The sequence below is a fragment of the Lepidochelys olivacea genome (genome assembly GCF_965140295.1).
Source record: "Lepidochelys olivacea isolate rLepOli2 genome assembly, chromosome: 11".
Taxonomy (NCBI): Eukaryota; Metazoa; Chordata; order Testudines; family Cheloniidae; genus Lepidochelys; species Lepidochelys olivacea.
Genome location: NC_140421.1, coordinates 60,851,628 through 60,874,165, shown reverse-complemented (window position 1 = coordinate 60,874,165; position 22,538 = coordinate 60,851,628). Strand labels below are relative to the sequence as shown.

General features: G+C 41.2%; 1 protein-coding gene and 1 long non-coding RNA gene across 2 annotated transcripts in view; one reads left to right on the top strand and one right to left on the bottom strand.

Moving 5' to 3' along the window:
- The window catches only part of LOC311528279, a 33,160-nt gene extending 28,768 nt beyond the window's left edge, over positions 1-4,392 (bottom strand). Inside the window, exon 1 of the long non-coding RNA XR_014713558.1 lies at positions 4,257-4,392. This is a non-coding gene — a long non-coding RNA (uncharacterized lncRNA). The remainder of the gene's footprint in view (positions 1-4,256) is intronic.
- ICA1L (islet cell autoantigen 1 like) overlaps positions 1-21,773 on the top strand; it is a 55,696-nt gene extending 33,923 nt beyond the window's left edge. The window contains exons 6-13 of the mRNA XM_084643104.1: positions 4,263-4,461; positions 5,837-5,962; positions 7,700-7,798; positions 8,502-8,587; positions 9,534-9,583; positions 15,780-16,037; positions 17,631-17,729; positions 20,381-21,773. Coding sequence (XP_084499230.1) covers positions 4,263-4,461; positions 5,837-5,962; positions 7,700-7,798; positions 8,502-8,587; positions 9,534-9,583; positions 15,780-16,037; positions 17,631-17,729; positions 20,381-20,496 — 1,033 coding nt within the window. The 3' untranslated portion in view covers positions 20,497-21,773. The remainder of the gene's footprint in view (positions 1-4,262; positions 4,462-5,836; positions 5,963-7,699; positions 7,799-8,501; positions 8,588-9,533; positions 9,584-15,779; positions 16,038-17,630; positions 17,730-20,380) is intronic.
- Positions 21,774-22,538: the final 765 nt, after the last annotated feature.

Below are 22,538 nucleotides of genomic sequence, written 5' to 3'. Positions count from 1 at the left end.
TGGAAAGTTGGTGGAACAACTATAAGCAATGAGATACGGTAATACCAGGTTACATAATATATAGGAGCGACAGAGTAGGTCATGCTGGTGTGGGAGTGGCTCTATATGCAAAAATAAGCATAGAATCAAATATAGTAAAAATCTTAAAGGAATCAAACAGTACCATAGAACCTCTGTGGATAGAAATTCCATGCTTGAATAATAGGACTATAGCAGTAGGAATGTACTACCAACCACCTGACCAGGATGGTGATTGTGAAATGCTATGGGAGATTACAGAGGCTACAAAAAACAGAAAATCTCGTAATAATGGGGGATTACAAATATCCCATATTGACTTGGAACATATCACTTCAGGATGGGATGCAGAGATAAAATTTCTAGACACCATTAATGGCTGCTTCTTGGAGCAGCTAGTCCTAATAGTGACCACAATGTAATTAAATGTAATATCCTTGTGGGGGAAGAGGATACTAAGTAAAGAAACCCCACAGGAGCATTTAACTTCAAAAAGAGGAACTCCACAAAAATGAGGAGACAAGTTAAATGCAAATTAAAAGGAACAGTCACAAGAGTGAAATGCCTGCAAGCTGCCTGGAAACTTTTTACCACCACCATAATAGGGGCTCAAACTATGTGTGTACCCCAATTTAAAAAAAAAACACCAAAAAATGCCACAATTGCTAAACAATAGAATAATAGAGGCAGTCAGAGACAAAAAGACATCCTTTAAAAATTTGAAGTCAAATTTTACTGAGGAAAATAAAAAGGGACATATACTTTTACATTTGACTTGTCGGAGTTTAATTAGGCAGGCCAAAAAAGAATTTTAAGGGCAACTAGCAAAAGACATAAAAACTAACAGCAGTTTTTTTTAAAATATACATCAGAAGCAGAAAGCTTGTGAAACTATCTGTGGGGCCACTATACAATTGAGGTGCTAAAGGAGTGCTCAAGGAAGACAAGGCCAGTGCAGAGAAGCTAAATGAATTCTTTGCATCAGTGTTCATGGCAGAGGATTTGAGGGAGATGCCCAAACCTGAGCCATTCTTTTTAGGTGACAAATCTGAGGAACTGTTCCAGAATGAGGTGTCAGTAAAGGAGGTTTTGCTATATTAAACAGTAATAAGTCACCAGTACCAGATGGTATTCACCCAAGAGTTCTGAAGGAACTCAAATGTGAAATTGCAGAACTACTAATTGTGGTATGTAACCTGTCGCTTATATTAGTCTCTCTACCAGATGGCTGGCAGATAGCTAATATGATGCCAATTTTTAAAAAAGGCTCCCAAGGCAATCCTGGCAATTACAGGCCAGTAAGTCTGACTTCAGTACCAGGCAAATTGGTTGAAATGATTGATAATTCAGTTCTTTACCAACACATAGATTAAACACAATTTGTTGGGAAAGAGAGAACATGGCTTTTGTAAAGGAAAACCATGCCTCACCAATCAATTAGAATTCTTTGAGGGTGTCGGCAAACATATGGACAAGGGTGATCCAGTGGATAAAGTGTACTTAATCTTTCAGAAATGGTGACATGGTCCCTCACCAAAGGCTCTTAAGCAAAGTAGGCAGTCATGGGATAAGAAGGAAGGTTCGCTCATTGGTTAAAAGACAGGAAACAATGGGTTGGAATAAATGGTCAGTTTTCACAGTGGAGAGTGTGTCTGGAGTCCCTCCAGAACTGGTCAACATATTCATAAATGATCTGGAAAAAGGGGTAAACAATGAAGTGGCACAGTTTGCAGACAATACTGAATTACTCAAGATAGTTAAGTTCAAAGGAGACTGCAAAGAATTACAAAGGGATCTCAAACGGGGTGAGTGGGCAAAAATTGGTAAATGAAATTCAATATTGATAAATGCATATTGGAAAACATAATCCCAACTATACATACAAAACGACAGGGTCTAAATTAGCTGTTAACAGTCAAAGAACAGCTCTTGAAGTCACTGTAGATATATGCTCTGAAAACATATGCTCAATGTGCAGTGGCAATCAAAAATGATAACAGAATGCTAGAAACCATTAGGAAAGGGATATAATAATAGGACAGAAAATACCATAAAGCCACTATATAAATCCATGGTACCCTACACCTTGAATACTGTGTGCAGTTCTGGTTGCCCCATCTCAAAAAATATATATTAGAATTGGAAAAGGGACAGAGAAGGGCACAAAAAGATGAGGGGTATGAAATAGTTCTATATGAGAAGAGATTAAAAAGACTGGGACTGTTCAGTTTAGAAGAGATACGACTAAGGCGGGATATGATAAGCGGTTTATAAAATCATGAATGGTGTGGAGAAAGTGAATAAGGAAGTGTTGTTTATCTCTTCACATAACATACCAAACCAGAGGTAACCCAGTGAAATTAATAGGCAGCAGGTTTAAAACAAACATAAGGCAGTACTTCTTCATACAACGCATAGTCAACCTGTAGAACTCATTGCTAGGGGATGTTGCGAAGGCCAAAAGTATAACTGGGTTAAAAAAATAATTAGATAAGTTCATGGAGGATAGCTCCTTCAATGGCTATTAGTCAAGATGGTCAGGGACACAACCCCATGTGCTGGGTGTCCCTAAAATTCTGATGGCTAGGAAGTGGAACTGGATGACACGGGATGGATCACTCGATAAATTGCCCTGTTCTGTTCATTCCTTCTGAAGCATCTGGCACCGGCTGCTGTCAAAAGACAGGATACTGGACTACATGGACCACTGGTCTGACTCAGCATGGCCATTCTTATGCTCATCAGAATTTTTATAACATGGGCAAAACAACTTATTTTTCCCTTGCTTCATACTCAGAAATGGCTGAACCGTTTTGGCTGAAACTTTCAAAAAAAAATTCAGCTTAAGGCATACACCTGGCATGGGAAATTTGAATGGTTAGTGTGTTACAAATTTATAAGCAACCGAAAATGTGGTCTTATAATGGAAAGCATTGGACAGCCTTGGTAATATGTGGGTTTGTCACACATGCTTTACGCCAAAGATGTATTTTTTCTCCCATACTCTTTTCTCAAAAAAATGGTACAACTGTTTTGTTCAAACGTTCCAAAAAAGTCCACCCATAGGCACAGACCAAACCTGGCAAGTTTCAGTCTGACAGCTGAGAGTTTGGCAAAGTAACAAACAGCTGAAAAAGCGCCTTTAGAACAGAGTTGCTTAGGCAGTGTTAAATCGTAACTGTTAGGCAGTCAAGTTATAAATGCCCACTTTCAGCCAGCTGGAGGTTGAAGACATTTTTAACACTACTGCTGCTAGTGTGCAGAAACATACACCCATGCTATCAGGACCAGAACCTTCACCTGCTTGTCTAGTATGTGATGCCAAGAGCACAACATTACTCATTACTATTGTATGATATCTTAATTCTCTTTGTGTACGGAAACCTGGGAATTCCAAATGAATACTACATGAATGCATCCTTTTGGTCCTGGAGGCTTGCTATATTTCGTTTAAGTTAATTACGACTATTCTCTTTCCTAAATGTTAGCGTTTGTAGTGTCTGACCACTTTGGGGTAAGAGTACGCTGCAGCCACACATTTGAATGGCAGCTTGTGTAGATGTACTCTTGCTAGCTTTTTTCTATCTAACTCACTAAATATAGAACTGAGGATGCAGCAGCATGGGCTTCAGCATAGGCTGTACAAGCGGGTATGTACTCAGGAGGGTCAGATGGGTTTGTACAACTAGACCGGGGGTAATCAATTATTTTTTGTCAAGGTCCAAATTTCTTGGTTCAGGTATAATCAAGGTCCAGACTCTAGAGAAAGTAATACAAAGATAACAACAATAATGATAATAATAATAAGTAAATAAAAAGATTTCTTGGTCTGTTCAAAAACATCTGATGGTCCGAATTTGGCGCATAGTCCAGCTGTTGACTACCCCTGAGCTAGAGTATAGCTAGCATGCATACTTCTACATGAGCTGCAAATTACACTTGTGGCTGCAATGTAGTCATGTACCCTAGGTCTTATCCTGCAAAATGGCAAGCTCCATTCACTTCAGAGAGCATCTAGCATCTTACAGGAGGTGGTCAGCACCTTTCAGAGTCAGGCCCTATGAGGCATTTTCTACATGCAAGAAAGAATTCACCACAACATATAGTCTCACATACAGAAAAATTGTAGCTTGTCTCCTACTGGAGTTCACTCTTCGTTTCCTCCCAGCTCTCCCCCCACAACCTAATATGTATTTGCATTTGGCTTATAACCCATTCTACTTGTTCCCTTCTTTTACCTCCAGGGTAGCCCTTTGTACCCCCTTGTCTCGCCTTGGGCAGGAATTGGCAACATTCAGTCACAGGGCTGTGTCTGATACCTTGTTAACAATTGATCGTATGGAGCAGGCCCGCATAGAATACAGAGGGGCCTTGCTGTGGATGAAGGATGTGTCCCAAGAACTGGATCCTGACACCTGCAAGCAAATGGAGAAGTTCAGAAAAGTATTTATTTCCTTCTTGTTGCCAGCAATGGGTGCAGTTGAACACGGTTTAGTTGCAAATGTAGAGAAGGACAAATCAAGTACAGTACCATTTCAGCTGTGGGGAGCCTAGCAGCTCACCGAGGCTCCCAGGAACTGCCTGAACTCCAGGCACAGGGCTCACGGCTGGGTGTGTCTGGCCACCACAGCCTTGTCTTTTATACTAGGATGCACCAGGAGGATTTTTTAAGTTTTCTTAGTAGAGACATGTCTTGAGTATTTGATTACAGTAAATCATGTGGTCACACAACACAAGGCAATGTGACTCACTGATTATAAAATACAGTAATTGAAAAAACTGTACTTGTTATAATTGTCAGTAATTTAAATAACATTTTGTATTGCTGAACAAAACAGAGTACTGTATGATCTTCATTATAATACAGAGGTCCCATTTTGGTTAAGAACCCTCCTCCTGTAGGGTAACAGAAGACAGATCACCTCCCTTGACAAGCAAAGTTTGCCTCATCATCTCCACCAATTCCTGTTGGTGGTGGTTTTGCTACTGCAGCTGTATATATTACTGGAGCTGATGTTGCTTCTCTTGTTATTTCTGCTGCTGTTCCTCTTACCACTTCATCAGGTTCTTTTGCTCCACATTGTTAGCGTACACATATTTTCCTTCTTGCTTTAAAATCCCTGACACTACATGTAACCTGCTGAGGTAAGTCAGAAAAGATAAAATTAAAAAAAAATCATTTGATTATTGAAGCAGAAGAAGGTGCTTATCAGCAAAAATCAGAGCACATTACCATAAACAAAAAATATATATCATAAAGATTTCCCAACTCAGGTGTAGCACCTTGCCTTCCTCATTCTAGCCTCCCTGCAACTATTCTTTTAGCACTTGACCAAAGAGAGAGGTGAAGGGAAGTCAGACTCCTTACTTACTACAAACCAGATATTGCCCCGGTATGCAGTCACAAGACCAGATTGTAGTGTATTCCTGCAAGAGGGCAATTAAAGGTGCGGTGGGCACTGTAATTCTGAATTTCCTGAGTGTTTATCTGAATGTTATGTCAACTTTAACATTACTTTCTTGCATATAAACAGGATATTTTTTCCTTTTGGAAGTGACAAGACCATAATTAGCAGCTAATTTATAGGGCTTTTGACATTTGATTATAAATTCTTTAGGGCAGGGACAATCTCTACAGTATGTGTGCATGTGCAATACCTATACAATGGGGCCTACAAATTACTCCTACAGACGCTCCAGGACAAGACTGCTGTACATACTAGGACTGTGAAACATTTTCAGGAGTTCTTTTCTGCAACACACATACATACCTCTGATCTCCTTTTGCTACTATGTATTTCAACTTTCATGGTTCTAGGTGCAGACGCAAGTGAAAAATACCAAAGCCCAATTTGACAAGTTGAAAATGGATGTCTGTCAGAAGGTGGATCTACTGGGAGCTAGTCGCTGCAATATGTTGTCTCATTACCTTGCTATCTATCAGGTATCTATGTTAGATTTGCAGAATGCCTTACACTGGACATTTGAAGGGAAAAGAACTTTTTGATATAATGTGGGAGAATGAAGTTGTTAAACCAGAGCACAAAAGTGAACAAGATCTTATAAGCAGCAATGTACAGGTGATAGCAACTTCTCTTCTGATATTTACAGGACGTAGTTGATGGCCAATATCTCCATTGTGAAGGAAGCATTTGAATACACACACTGATTAATTTATAAATACTGTGATTATGTTTTGAAATACATAGCAGACTTGGACAGACAATGCTTTAGCACCTTCCTTTGGGATTTCTTGGAAGAATTTCTATTTATAAGAGGCTTTGTTGTATTCCAGTTTTAGAGAGTAAATGCATGCAGTTACATCAACATGAAGCTGAAGCAATGCTGTGGTGGATCAAGCTCAATAAGTTTGTGATCCATCCAACCTACCAGTGTCCATTGTCCTCATTTCAGTGCTTTTTGAATTTTGGCAACATCTGGAGAGAACTCCTTAATGAGCTGAAAATAGGAGAGAAGGGAATGGAAACTAGAAATATGTATTGAAGAAATGCATTTAGGTGGAAACAGATATATGCTATATAAAGATGGGAGTCTTAGTTCTAATTAACAGGACTTTTTTTTAAGGCAAATGTTGCCATTGATGTTGTACAGGCATTTTCTCACTGTGTCCCTAAAGTTACTGTAACAGTCTCCCCAGATTCAGCTATCAAAATAGAGCCTCTAACCAAAGAGCTTGCGCTTCCATGCAAAGCCTAATTGAGCAGAAGTACTGCCTAGATTCTGTTGTCAGCTGTTTATTTTCTGCCACCTGCAGTGCTGCCGACACTCTCAGAACTCCCAACCCTAATTCTCCATCCTGCCTTCCTACCTGAAGTGAACCCAAAAGGCTTTGCTCATCATTCATCATGGGAGCAGCTCTTAAAGCCTTCTGGATGGATTACAATGGCCCCTGGACAAGAGAACCAGTTCAAGTTATAAGAATGAACCTGATGCTTGAAATAAACTGAACCCAAACAATTTTTTCCTGGTTTGGATAAATCTTCCCCCATCCCATATCAATCCTTTTCACTGCTACACTCTAACTCCACAGGCTGAAAAATCAGTGAGTCTTGAGTCCCTCCTGTCCAGCCCTAGGTTACTGGTCTCTGCAAATGTGCTGGCACTTGAGTGTTTCACAAGCAAGCATGCTTCTGGCAGGAACCCTCAAAATGGAGAATCTTGCACATTTTTGGGCTTCTTGTTAAGAGGAGAGTGTTCATATTAATATATATTTTCATCCTTGTTTAAATAAAAAAAATGGCAGAAGGGGTTTTGCAAAATTGTTCCAAAAGATATCGTGGACAGAGAGAAATCCTCCTTTCCAATCTTTCTCTCAACAGAAGATTCTGTGCTCCTCCTCCTAGTGAACTTTTCTATTTTCTCTATGTCCAGTCCTCTCCACAGCAATATCTGGAAGAAAAGCCTGTAGTTTCAGCAGCAATTCTTCCCTCTGTGGAACATACAAAGTCCTATGAACAGATGGCTGGGAGTATAGAGTTACATGTTTCTATCTTGAAACAGCCCTTACATGTCATTCTTACTGAAATGGGAGATTCAGGATTGGGAAGAACTTCCAATTTGTTTAGAAATTGCTTATGTCAAAGGAGACAGGAAAATAATGATAGAAATAGCTGTCAGAAGTAAGCCTGTGTAATATCTCCTTTGACTTTTTCCTTCTCAGATAACCCTTTTGCACTTCTGCAAGAAGACAGCAGGACTGATGTCCAAAATCCATGAGGAGTTCATAGGTGTCCACCCATATCACTGTGTTACACTTGAGGTGAAGTTTTCATGTTATTTCTGTAAGATACAAGGTTCTTGAAAAGAAAATATATTTTTTTTGGAGAAGTAAATTTCAGATTCAAATAATCATTGAAATATATATGTCTAGAATTAAACTACTGACAAGTCTGGCACAAATAAGTCCATTCCCCATGCTCATTTTGCAAGTTTGTCAAATGGATAAATAAGTTGTTAATTTATCTGATTTTTATTTAAAAAACAAAGCAAAAACAAAAAACCCTGTGGTCACACTTTATATTAAGGTTCCATTTATAAAAATGGAATATATAAGGGGTTAATAAATAAGTGATATTTTAATAAATGGTTAATTATTAGAGTATTATAGAGCCCAACAGATCGCTTATTACTATCCATGACTTATAACTCCGTCTAATGATGTGCTCATAACCATCTATAACACATACTACTCATGTCTGGAACATGCCTAAAATATCTATTAATCTTTATATAAAGTATTACCAAAATTTTAGTGCATCTGTGATATTACAGTGTAACTACAGTCACAGTATCATAAAGTATAACCAGAATTTCTTAATTACAAAAAATGGTTGTTACAATCAGGTAATTGAGAGAAAAGTTACTGCTACACAGATTACTGTGTTCAAATCATTAGATTGGAGAGGTGAATTTGTAGATATCATCAGTTCCCTCTCTTAAAATATATTTTTTCCACTTCTCAGCAACCACAGGAGCCTTCCCTAAACAATCCCACTGAAGAACATAAAGAGAAGATAGAGAAAGACACCATCAGTGCAAACCTTGATAAGTAAGCAGGAAGTAAAATGATGTGAAATTGTAGAGGATTAAAAACACATGTTGAACATGTTTGGTGTGGGCATTAGGAAGAGGGTCTCTGCTTCCTAGTATTCATAAATAATAATATATACACTTACTTTCTTCTCCAGCTTGCATTTTATAACCCTTTTCATTCTTTTTCCACTTTGGCATTTTCTTGATATTTTTATTTCTGTTTTTTTTCCCCCTCCACCAAAAACACCATCTCACCTTGTTAGGTTAAAATAATTGTTCGTAGTCAGTGTTCTTAGCAAGATTAGACCTTCTTTGATGATAACTTGTTTATTAATTTATATATGTTAAACAAAAAATGTTACACAACTTTGCCAAAGTTACACAATTGTTTATAAGAAATGTGTCAATGTGTAACATGTTTTAGAACCTATTGCCATCTTAATAAAAACAAAACAGATACAGTAAATAGATATTAGCTCATATGAGTTACTCTCTATATATCTGTCAATACCATTTTCTCACTTCATTGTCTTGATCAGTTTCCATTACCTTAAGTTCACCAAGCACAGAGAATTTAATTTAAAAAGGAAAAATACAAAATGAACACAGGCCAGGATGGTCTGAAAATGACTGCCTAATGTTAGGCTTCTAAATCAATAGTTAGGCACTTAATAAATGGTGTAGTTTATAGACGTGCTGAACAATTATTGGGAATTAAGGGAGTTCAGTCTTTTCAAGATTTGGCTTTAGCCGTATACATTTTGAGACAAGGAGCCAGATTTTCCTCTCACTTATACCAGTGTAAAGCCAGAACTACCTCACTGAAATCGTAAATGTAAAACCAACATTAGCAAGAGGAAAAGTAGGTCTTAATTCTCTCTTTAGTGTTGAGCCACTAACATTTCAACACATCTTGCATCTTAGCCCTCAATCTGACAAATTCTCTTTGGTTTTTGAATCAGGTTAAATTTGTTGGATGAGGAAACTTCTATCCATTTGGAAAGTGAAGCAGGTAAGATATATATTTTTTTGGATTTCAGGTCATTTGATTGGGTGACACAAGTAATTAAGTCACTCCAAATTCATGCCTATAAAACCATTAGGTTGCCACACACCAATGTATATTTTATAGTCCTGATCTTGCATACTATATCTTTAAACAGGTTTCAGAGTAGCAGCCGTGTTAGTCTGTATTCGCAAAAAGAAAAGGAGTACTTGTGGCTCCTTAGAGACTAACAAATTTATTTGAGCATAAGCTTTCGTGAGCTAACTATATGCCTGTACAATCTTACTTCAGCGTCCTTGTGCATATACATTATGATACTATTGTTTCCATAGGACTGAAGTCTCATTCAGTACATATGATGGACTGTGCTCTAGGGATGGAGTTCCCTAGGTTTATAAAAAAGCAACGCAAAAACCAGATATTCCATCATATGTAATGCGATCATAGCGACATCCAGAGGGGTCATCTGCAGGATGAGGACCCCAAATTTCAGCTAGACACTGCCTCCAGCTTCTGGGGCATCTGGCCACAGGCACATCAGTTATAGCTCATGCCAGACTGAGCATGAGATGCCTCCAAGCATGGTTCAGTTTACAGATGGAACAGAGAACATAAACAAGCTACTACTGATGCCCAGCAAAATCAAACAATCCTGAATTGGTGGAAAGACCCAATAAATGTCTGCACGGGAATCCTGTTTGTTCAGCCTGCCCCTGACTACTGATGCATCCTTCATAGGATTTGGCTCACATCTCAGCAATCGCACAGTGCAGGGCAAATGGTCTCCATCTGAGACATGCCTTCACATCAACCTGCTCAAACTCGGAGTGGTTAGGGAATACGTGTGCTCATTTCATCCCACTGATCAGAGGCATGCACACAGAAGTCATGATGGACAATATGGCCTGCATGTATTACATAAACGAACAAGGAGGGGCTAGATGACCCTCCCTGTGCATGGAAGCACGAAAGCTATGGAACTGGTGCATTTCCCACAATGTCAGATTATCAGCAGCCTACCTACTGGGAGTGCACAACACGACAGCAGACAGTCTCAGTCACAAATTTCCACATGACCATGAATGGGGGCAATGGGAGACACAGACAATAGACCTGTCTGCCACTTACCAAAACAAGAAATGTCCACAGTACTGCTTCAGAGTGGGGATTGGACAACACTCCCTGGGCGACTTTCTCCTCCTCTTATGAGACAAGGGCCTTCTTTACACCTTTCCCCCATTCCCTGTGAAAGTCCTCTTGAAAATAAAAAGCAAACATCATACTAACTGCTCCTGGCTGGCCCAGACATGTTATCCTTACCTGTCACAACAAGTGCTATGTCCACCGATGACTCTACTTACAGGCAGTAAGGTACTCAGTTTTCTCCGACACGACTACTAAGAGGTTTCTCAAAGGCATAGCGAACCTCTTTCCTCAACCCAGGCTTCCTGCCCCACAATGGGATCTCAACCTCGTACTAAAAGGACTGACCAGACCGCCGTTTGAACCCATGGCCACTTGTCCTTTAACTCACATCTCCATGAAGACAGCGTTCCTGATTGCCATCACCTTGACAAGAAGGATAAGGGAAATAGGGGCTCGGATGGCGTACAACCCTCTACAGTTTTCTTCCCTGACAAAGTCATGCTTAGACCACATCCGAAGTTCATTCCCAAGATGACTTCCGCACTTCACATGAACCAACTCATTCACCTTCCAACCTTTTATCCCAAACCTCATCAGGATATTAGGAAAACCATCCTCCATATGCTTGACATGAGGAGAGCCTTGACCTTCTATTTGGACATGACAGTTTTTAGAAAATCTCAGAGACTCTTCCTCTCCATAGAATCATAGAATATCAGGGTTGGAAGGGACCTCAGGAGGTCATCTAGTCCAACCCCCTGCTCAAAGCAGGACCAACCCCCAATTAAATCATCCCAGCCAGGGCTTTGTCAAGCCTGACCTTAAAAACTTCTAAGGAAGGAGATTCTACCACCTCCCTAGGTAACGCATTCCAGTGTTTCACCACCCTCCTAGTGAAAAAGTTTTTCCTAATATCCAACCTAAACCTCCCCCACTGCAACTTGAGACCATTACTCCTTGTCCTGTCCTCTTCTACCACTGAGAATAGTCTAGAACCATCCTCTCTGGAACCACCTCTCAGGTAGTTGAAAGCAGCTATCAAATCCCCCCTCATTCTTCTCTTCCGCAGACTAAACAATCCAGTTCCCTCAGCCTCTCCTCATAAGTCATGTGTTCCAGACCCCTAATCATTTTTGTTGCCCTTCGCTGGACTCTCTCCAATTTATCCACATCCTTCTTGTAGTGTGGGGCCCAAAACTGGACACAGTACTCCAGATGAGGCCTCACCAATGTCAAATAGAGGGGAACGATCACGTCCCTCGATCTGCTCGCTGTGCCCTTACTTATACGTCCCAAAATGCCATTGGCCTTCTTGGCAACAAGGGCACACTGTTGACTCATACCCAGCTTCTCGTCCACTGTCACCCCTAGGTCCTTTTCCACAGAACTGCTGCCTAGCCATTCGGTCCCTAGTCTGTAGCTGTGCATTGGGTTCTTCCGTCCTAAGTGCAGGACCCTGCACTTATCCTTATTGAACCTCATCAGATTTCTTTTCGCCCAATCCTCCAATTTGTCTAGGTCCCTCTGTAACCTATCCCTGCCCTCCAGCGTATCTACCACTCCTCCCAGTTTAGTATGGCTTAGTGTAGACAACCATATTATACTGAAACAAACATTAAATATGAATTTACATGTGAATTGATAGGATCTTTGCCAAGTAGTGTATGATCCAAAGAGTAGCAGGTAAAGGAACATATATAGTAGAATCTAAGAGTCACAAATTGACCAGTCAACCACAAACCTCATTTGGAACCTGAAGTATGCAGTGAGGCAACAGCAAAGATCAAAAAACAAAACAAAAACAAGGATAAAGCAGTGCAGTACTTTGTTAAACGTAAACTACTAAAAAAATAAAGGAAAAGTTAAAAAAAAAGATTTGGCAAGGTAAGGAAACTCTTTCTGTGCTTGTTTCATTTAAATTGAGATGGTTAAAAACAGCATTTTTCTTCTATATCGTAAAGTTTCAAAGCTATGTTGAGTCAATGTTCAGTTGTAAACTTTTGAAAAAACAACCATAACGTTTTGTTCAGAATTATGAACAACCTCCATTCCTGAGGTGTTCATAACTCTGAGGTTCTACTGTAGCGGCAAGTCTGATAATCTCTAGCCCCTGAACTACTCCTCTGCACTTAAATGAAGCTGTCTTACAAGGCCCAGCCATACTGTCTCTAAGGCATTGTCTACACACATGGAATAGCCCCAATTTAGCTGTCTCTGTAGCTGCACCAGTGAGTTGACTCCTAAGTGTAGGCAAGGGCAAGCCAGCCAGCCTTAGGATGGATTGAGCTAATCATGGTTTATATGGCCCTCAATTAGTGAAATGGGTACAAACTCGAGCTTGCCCTTGTATGAACATGAGTGTCAACACCCCTGTATCTACACAGTTTGTTGAATCAGGGCAATTCCCGTGTATAGAAAAAGACCTAAGAAGTTCCTGTTTTTTCAGCCAAATAAAGACCTACCTTGTTCACTGACCTGCTTCGTTCACTTAAAAGTTTCTCAAGAGAGACAAACAATTAAGGCAACTAAGTAGTCATAGGGAGAAAAGTAAAGTTCGGTCATGGATTAGAAACTAAGAAATGTTAAATTCTCAACATGAAAGTAGGTTAAAAGTGGGATAACTCCAAGGATCCATATTGGGATGAATAGTGTTGAATATATTTATTTATAATCTGGAAAAGGGAACAGACAGTGCAGTCAACAATTGCAGATGATAATTATTTAGGTTAGTCAAAACAAGGAAGGACTCAGGAACTTTAGAGACCCAATAAAGTCAGTCAACTGGGCAACACTGTGGCATAAAAATTGAGCATAGATAAGTGAAAGAGAATGCACAGTGGAGAATGGCCAGGCCAAATTTCAAAGTTCTCCCACACACAAGTGACCCTTTTTGATAATGCAAAATAAACACCCATGTTCTGCAACAATTCCTTGGGGGAGTCCAAAGCACTGGTCTCCTACCAGCAACAACCTTCCTAGGAGACTACCTGCCTTTTATGTGCTTTTGAGAACTAGGTGTAGTTGTTTTGCCTCCTTTCCTTGACTGCCCTTTCCTCTGCATCCTATATTTCTACCTCCCAGAGAAGTATTGCCTCCTTTCATTAGGGAAGCTGGGATGTGGTGTAACATGACCACAGAGACCCCATTCTGGGTGCTGAAGAGTCTCACAGAAAGGAACAATTTGAATTACTCTCACACATTGCTGGGTTATAAATTAATTGTAGTTGTTCAGGAAGAGATCTCTACTCACTTTGGACTGCTCAATGAAAATACCTCATTGACCTGTTGTAAAAAATGCAGAAGGATATTAGGATGTATTAAAAAGGAGAGAAAATACACACAATAGCAGTATACTATTTTCAGTAAGTCAATAGCACATAGTCACCTTGAATACCCCGTTCAGTTCTGGGTATATGTGTGGTGTTATTTTAAAGACAAGGTGTCACCGTGTTTCAGTGGGTCACAGCTGAGGATGCCAGATTCAGGACAAACTTCTGAGAAACAGGGCAGACTTACCCCAGACTTGTGGTTGTTATTCAACCATAAGATATACCTTGCCAGTAACAAAAGTAAACTTCTGGCTCACCACACTGTTTAACAAGAAGTCAAAAATGCAGACACCTTAGGCATTTCAGCACTTATTTCACCACCCAGACACTAGACTTAATGATGAGTGGTTATTGAAAACCAGTTTAATCAAAGTAAAGGTTCTTCTGATCCCAAGAAATCAGCCACAAAGTCAGGTTAGTATGTAACTCAGCTCTTACCCAATAATCACACTGCTGCCTATCCTTTAGTAACTAAAATCTAACCATTTATTTATAAGAGAAAAGAAAGAGAGAGTTACAATGGTTAAGGAAATCACATGAATGTAAGTGATTGCACATTTCTTATATCAGGTTTGAAGCAGTGGTGGAATAAACTGCTAGTTTGCAGAAGTCTCTCTGGAAAGTATACGCACCAACTTTCCCTGGTGCCGTTGGGTGCTCGTGCCTCCCCAGCCCTGCCCCGACTCCACCCCTTCCCCGCCCCCATTCCAACCCCTCCCCAAATCCCCACCCCAGCCCCGCCTCTTCCCTGAGAGCACCGTGTTCCCCCTCTTCCCCCCTCCCTCCCATTGATTGGCACGTGAAACAGCTGTTTTGTGGCAGCAAGGGCTAGGAGGGATGGGGGAGAAATGGAGTGGTGGCACGCTCAGGGGAGGAGATGGAATGGAGGCGAGTTGGGGCGGGACGGCAGGGTGGGGAGCTGCTGGTGGCTGCAGAGGATCCACCAATTTTTCCCCATGGGTCCTCCAGCCCTGGAACACCCACAGAGTTGGCACCTATGCTGGAAAGTAGCCAAACACCTTGAGGGGTCATCAGTCCTTGTTTAGAGCTTCTTTGTTAGAAGTCCAGTCCAAAGAAGTGAAGCAGATGTTTCCAGGGTCTTTATACCCTTTCCCATGTGGATGAAATTTTACTGTCCCAAACAAAGCCCACAGCATAGCTTGTGGAAAAGTACAGGCACAAGATGGAATCCAAGGTCACATGAGCAAGTCACATGCCCTTACATGGCTTTGACTCACAGGAGCAGCCACTGCCCACTTGGAGTCTCAGGCATCCACAGGAAGGCCACGTGTATACTAGCACTTATGTCTGCAAAATTTGTGTCGCTCAGGGGTGTTAAACCCCCCCACCCACCCTGAGTGACATAAGTTCTGGGGGCATAAGCGCTCATGTACACAGTACTATATTGGTGGGAGAGTATGTCCCACCAACATAGCTACCACCCTTTATGACCCACTAACTTCAGTAAAACCACATGCAGATGTGAGGGTCTATCTTGTTATCTTGTCTTCCATGCAATATGAATTCATATTTTGGGCCACATCCTGCTTTCAATTACGGAAGTATAAGTCAGAGTGAACTTATGGGCACATAGTTGTAAGAGCAGAATATGACCCTTCATTTGATATAAAAAAAATTAGCAGGAATTTAGTAATCATAAAGACCACAGTCTATGCTATTATTTTCTCAAAAAATGCTCTTCCCACTTATTTTCTTTCCTCCTTCAGTTTCAAGCAATCTGCTGGTAGATTCTTTGGAAGGAGAAGATTTTGACAAAGAGCTGTCATTCCCGGATAACATACTGAGTCCCTATTCTGCAAGTGCTGGAGAGATCGTCCAGGAATGTCAAAATGTGTTTGGGAGTCCTCATACCAGTCTCCTTTCACAGAATCCTGCTACAGATTCAGAACCTCTGCCGAGTTCATCTGGATTCCTACCTTCACAGCTCTTTGACCTTGGCCTTCATGCTGCTGGAAGCTTCAGTAGTAAGCATCTGAAATACTCAAACTATAGATATCTTTTTTATGTTTGTACAAAAGGCCAGGTGCTTCTTCCATTTGACAATACTGGCAAAACTTCCATAGAAAAAAATTGGGTGCAAAGATATTAGGGACTAAAAAGAACATTCTTGCAGTAATGATATTGCAGTAGAGGTTGGGCAAGTACTGCTGTGATGAAGCTCAGAATATTAACTAATCCAGCCAGGAAATCTGTAAATCATCACCCTTTCCAATAACAAAATTTTGCTTCTTTCAAAAAATAGTGTGCTTACCGTCTGGCAATTTATAGACATAACCAAAATCTATTAATTCAGATTTGGAAACATGTAGCTCTGCAATTTATTAAGGTAGGTCTTGATCTTCCAACCTTATGTGAATAGCCCTCATGATGTCAATGGGACTGCTTGCATGAAAAAGGATTATTTATGTGGGTAAAACTTGCACAAGTCCTGAATTTGTCATGTATACAATAGTGCTTTTGAATCCACAAAATATGAGCGAAATCTGCTAACTTGATAGCACATGTTGAGAAAAATCTCCACTGTCCTTACTTTTGGTGACCCCACACTCTATCTATAAAATACACACAGTTTAGACATTTTAAATATTTATATTTTCTGCCTTTTATTTCTACCATTTTATAATATAGTAAAAAATGTCAGATACAGACTTTGAACTGAACTGTTGAGTCTGAGTTACCCTAGAATTTCCAATTTCTTCTTGAAAATTCAACGAAAATGTTGGGGCAAATTCTGTGTTCAGTTACACAAAAGTGTAAATCCAGATTACCTTCAGTTTATCTTGGTTTACACTTGTGTAACCAAGAACAGAAATAGCAGTATGAAATATACTTTGGGAATATTAAGTATCACACTGTAGCATGTTTGCAACTGTGGGACATCCAGAACTCTCCTAAAAAGTAGGAGGGGATTACTGCTGATACATTTAACATTTTGTAGGTGGTTAATATATCCTTAGGCTATCCAAAGCAAAAAGTCTGAATCCTATCAGCGTTAGTGCAAGTTCATAGTTCATTGCATTTACCACAACATAATCAGTGTTCTCAGCAGCGTATTAATGCCTAGGCCGACAAGGCCTAGGCCTGGGGCGGCAAATTTATAATAGCAGCCAGAGGCTGCTTCCCCCAGCACTGGTTCGTGCCCTCTGCTCCTGGCCCTGCCCAACTCCACCCCTTCCCCGCCCCCTCCCTGCCCCATTGGTACCCTTTCCCAAATCCCCGCCCCCTCTCCTGAGCGCACTGTGTTCCTTCCCTCTTCCCCTCCTTTGCAAACCTGTTTTGCGCACAAGCACTGGCAGGGAGCAGGGAGAAACAGGACCCGGCTGCGCGCTCAGAATAGGAGGTGGAGGCGAAGTGCAGGTGAGCTGGGGCAGGGAGCTGCTCGCAGGTGGGGGGGGGAGGGCGCGGCAACGGCAATTATTTCAGGGCCTAGGGGCAACAAAATCATTAATCCGCCACTGAGTGTTCTATGTGGGATCTATATGTTGCACTCAAATGATGTTTTACAATATCTTTGGTATGTGGTTGTTGCTCGGTAATCCATTACTTTTTCCTCTAAGGCTGGACATCTCACTCAGAATCTGTGCAGTCTCTTACCCACTCACTGCCTGGTAATCAGCCATTCCCTTCACACAGCACTCCAAAGATACCACCAACATGTAAGTTATTTCTGTATCTTTGCAGAAGCGAGGTGTCTTCATAAGCAGTGTTTCATATGTAACATTTTTGGTTTATTATTGCAAACAGAATACTTTGCTGGGGAGAGACAAGATAACTCTGAAAGTAGCAATATGTTTGTCCACATCTCTCAGTACTGAGCAGTTAAAATAGAACCTGGATATTTACTTTAGCACATGGATCTGTGAACACTATCCTTCTGTACTTTATTTCAAGGTTGGATGCTAGTATCTTCCAGCAAAGACTGTAGCATCATATCAATACCAGCTCACCAGTAACTAATGTAAACACTTTCAAAATGGGATTGGAATTTGGGGGTCTGACTTGTAAAAGATACTGTACACTTATGGTCATATTTTCAGTAATTTACTGACTATATCAACCAGTGTCTCGCTGTCAGCAGATGTAGAGTCCAAAGTAACTTGGAGAGCTGAGAGTCTATACAGCAACTGCAGTGCATGTGCTGGTGTATAACAAACCCTTCTCAGTTTCATGTGTCTGCATGTTTCGCTTGATCCAGAGAATTTACATGCTGTTTACAGTGAGAAGATTTAATCCAACCAGAGAGCAAGAAGGGAGCTTTCTTCAATAGGGATGATATAATTTTTACTACTGTTTTATTTGAAATTAATGCTTAACCAGCGTTAATTTTTTTAAAATGAAGTTATAAATACCTTATATATAATAATGTTCCATGTTTCACTAAATTTATAAAACCCACAGAGTTTTGATTTAAAAAACAAAACAAAAAACGTCCGTGGTTGCATTTGTATGCAAATGAAGTGTGCCTTTCACTGTAATACAATTTGAAAGGGAACTAGATTCTACTCCTCAATGTGCATCAATAAGACTGCTTACTTAAGGTATGTCTTCACTACAGAGTTTACTCAGATGGCAGCCAGGGAGCACCCTGGTTGGCCTACCCCAGATCTGCGTGGCCACACTGCAAAGCCCTACCCAACTATGTCCACTTGATTATGTGCACATTCGTGCTGTACTCACTGAGGTGAGGGGCTAGGACTTCTGGAAGCATATCCCATGTGTAAAGCTTCGGACTCACCCCTGCGGCACCTCCTGATGGTAGTCGTTGGGAATTAGCTCGTCCAGCCACTGGAGCACCCTCTACAGGCTGGTGATCCACCTTACTGCTTGCCCTGGGTCCCTTTCTCTGGGGTGCTGCCCCCCTGGCAGTACCCCCACACTCTCAGGTTCTGGGTCTCCCCACCCAGGGAAACCCCCACCCTTTAACCCCACCTCGCCTCAGTCTGGGTTACTGCCAGTCCCCACTTAGCCCCTTGGATCGGGGGCAGACTGCAGTGTATATGCCACTCATCACAGGCAAGGGGGTTTTGGAACTGCTGCCTCCGCCTACCCATGGGCTGCCCCACTGCAACCCTGCACCTATTCGGCCAGTAGTCAGGCCTGCAGCCCGAGGCTTTCCAGTCTGGAGCTCCCAGCTCCTCTGGCCCTTCCCCAGCCCTGCTCCAATCTAAGTGTCCTGCTCTGTACCTTACAGCCAGACCCTTCTCCCTCTACAAGCAGAGGGAGACTGACTGGGCTTCTGGCTCACAGCCTCTTATAAGGGCCAGCTGGGCCTGATTGCGCTGGCCACCGCTGTGGCTGCTCCCTTAATCAGCCTGGGCTTTTCCCCTACAGCCCCAGCCCTCTCCCAGGGCTGGCCTCAGCCCCGTCAGGGCCAGAGCAGGTAACCACCCTGCTACACCATGGTTTCATGCTTCAGTAGACTGAGCTTCTCTGTGATTTTTTCCCCAGTGAATTGTTGGAAAACTTGTCTGTCCTTCTGGGCACATGGAGGGAAATGTGGGAATGCATTCTCACAGTCTTGGTACTTGTGATGTCATTATTCTACTGGTTCTCCAAATGTCCATGATGTCTTCCAGGAAAAACAGGGTAGAAAAGACCTGAATTTCTCATGTAAAAAATAAGTAGGGGAAAAAACAAACTTATTTTAGAAAAAATCAGACCTTTGTGCCTCAGAAGATGCCAAAAATGGCACAAATCTATTTTCTTTCCCCTACTCTCAACATCCAAATGAGATAATCAGATACTATAGCGATGGGCAGCAGGACAGAACACTAAGAAGCACTTGGCATAGGAACAAAACTGGACCTATAATTTTTTTATTTTTCAAGAGGAAAAACAAACACTCTTAGCATATAGTATTTGACGTTTGCCACAGTGACACACTCCAGTAATGTACTGCATATACTTAAGGGGCAGAGAAAAAGTTTGGAGTGGATTGTGTGTCTAAATTTTCATCTTTGCATTATGAACTGTTTTTTGGGGGGATACTAATGAAGGTTTTTGTTTCAGTAACACTTCAAACCATTTTACAGTGCATTTATTGAAAATTAGCTTTCATGCACTTTGTGGAATAGCAGATAAGCTAATAATTTATCTTCATTATCAAATAAGCTGTTCTGAAGTGCTAATGGAGTTGTTAATTTAGTCCAGTATCTATGGTCTTTGATTAAAGAGAATATATAGCAATTATCCAATTCATTTTACTAAATAAATGTGATAAGGCCAACTTAAATATTTTATTACTTAAAAGGTCTGGTTGGGTCAAAGAGCAGTTCAAGAACGTAATTTTATTTGATATTTTTTCTAGCTATGGCGAGCAGTAACCAAGATATGTCAGCCTGGTTCAGTCTGTTTGCAGACCTGGATCCCCTTTCAAATCCAGATGCCATTGGGCGCTCAGATGATGAACTCCTCAACGCTTGACTACAGTTACCCAATGGGCAAGCTCGTATTATGTCTCACGACAGCGGCCTTAAAATACAGAACCTTACTTCCTCATGCTTTTCAAGAGAGGATTTCAGATTCTAATCCAGACATCGAAACAACATCGAAACTGTAATCATAATGTCAGACAGTATAGTCCCAAACTACAGAGAAAGTATTAAGGGTGCTGTGGAGAGCATTAGAGGAAAGTCACTTTATCTTTGATGCCTTGGTTTTATGGCTATTTTCAATGTTCATATGAAAATATGGCGAGCTGTTCAGGATCAACACTGAAAAGGCTCAGTTTCATCAAGACAAAATTACAAGACAAGCAAAGCTAGATCAGACTAGTTACTTTCCTGCATGCCCCTTCCCCCCCAAAAAAGAGTTACCTTACGTCAATGTGAAGATGTTAATTTCCTGAAAATACTTCAGAACAGATAGTACCTTGGCTCTTTCACAGGACCTTCATTAACCCTCAGGAAGATTGTACATCTCAGGCCAGACCCTCTAATCTGGCCAGTTAGAGGCAGGACTAATGGGGAGGGAGCAGAGGTGGTTTTACATTGTCTTTGTGACTTCCTGATCCTGGGGAAAGGCATGGGCACGTTTGGCTCCCAGCACAACTTTGAACAGCCTCAGGGCTACTCTAAATTGCACTAAGATGCCTGTGGTTCCAAGGGCCAGAGCACAGGAGTACTCCAGTCACATCCACTTTTTACAGGCTATTCCCTCTCTGGTAGGCCAGGAAAGACAGAGCCAGTAGACTAGCTGTGAGAGAGCTGAGAGGATCCCTGGGTACCTGGTTAAACTGGCTTTATAGCCTCTTTGCACTGACAGAGCAGCACAAAAGGCCGATACCACGGGCAGGACACAGCCTATTCATTCAATTAGCCTTAGACAAGAAAGCACAGGCCAAATTCTGCCTTTGTTTGTAACTGCAGGTACTTTAGAGGGGCTGCAGAGGTGGTAATCACAGCTGAAGCTGGCTTACAGTATATGCCATTAGAGTAGCAGTTATTCTAACAAGGAGCCATTTTATTCATCAGTTTCAGAAGCTGTAAAACTATAAACCAGGTAGAGATGCAAAAGAATTACCCAGCTACTCCTCTGTAGAGATAGAATTTTTCATTGTAATGTTAAATAGAATAAGTATTTTGTTAAAAAGGGAACAAGTAGAGCTCACCTCTATATTTTGATCCTTTTAAGAGTGGGAGAGATTTAACACCTCATTACATGATCACCTGCAGCATGCTGGAGAACGCACTCCCCCACATGTACAGTAACTTCTTCTAATTTTTTTATTTTGAATTATAAATTAAATCTGGTTGGGCAAGTTTGTATCTTTTTACCTTCATGCTGTTTGCATGCTCTTCAGGTTGCTGGGAGCGCTTTACCGTGATTCAACAAGTTTCTTAAAGAGGAGTGTTAACGGATTGGCAGAATTAGGGTATGATGTAAATCTTGTTGTAATTAGGAGAGTGGATGATGTGTGATTCAGGTGCATGAGCGTACCTGCCCCCATCCCAGTTTGGCGGTGGTAGGGTCATAACTAAAGCCAGGTACCTGGTGTGGGGTCAGATTAGCCCCAGACAGATGGGGCTTTTCATTAAGACATAACCCTCAAGTTCCCCAAGACTCTTTGCAAGCCACAATGGAGGCCCTAATTTTCTTCTTAGTGCAAGACAAGGGATTCTTGGTACTTGTGACTGACACCCCCCAAATTCTAGCAAATCATGCTACTCTCAGCTCTGGATCACAGGCACAGCAACAAGGTTGCTGCGGGGGATAGAAGAAACCTCTCTACAAGCCCATTTAACACATTGTTCAAATAGACACTCACTGGTGCACCATGGAAATCTATACTGTATTGCTAAACAGAAATGTCATTTGGACATAAAATATGAAGAAAAGCAAAAGCAAAACCAAAAATTGGTCATGTTCTTTGAAAATGAATGTAGGAATTAATGAGATTCCATGTTAGTGCTTGTCAGGATAAGCAGAAACTTTAGACTGGAGCTCCATTTTGCTTGCAGCAGTTC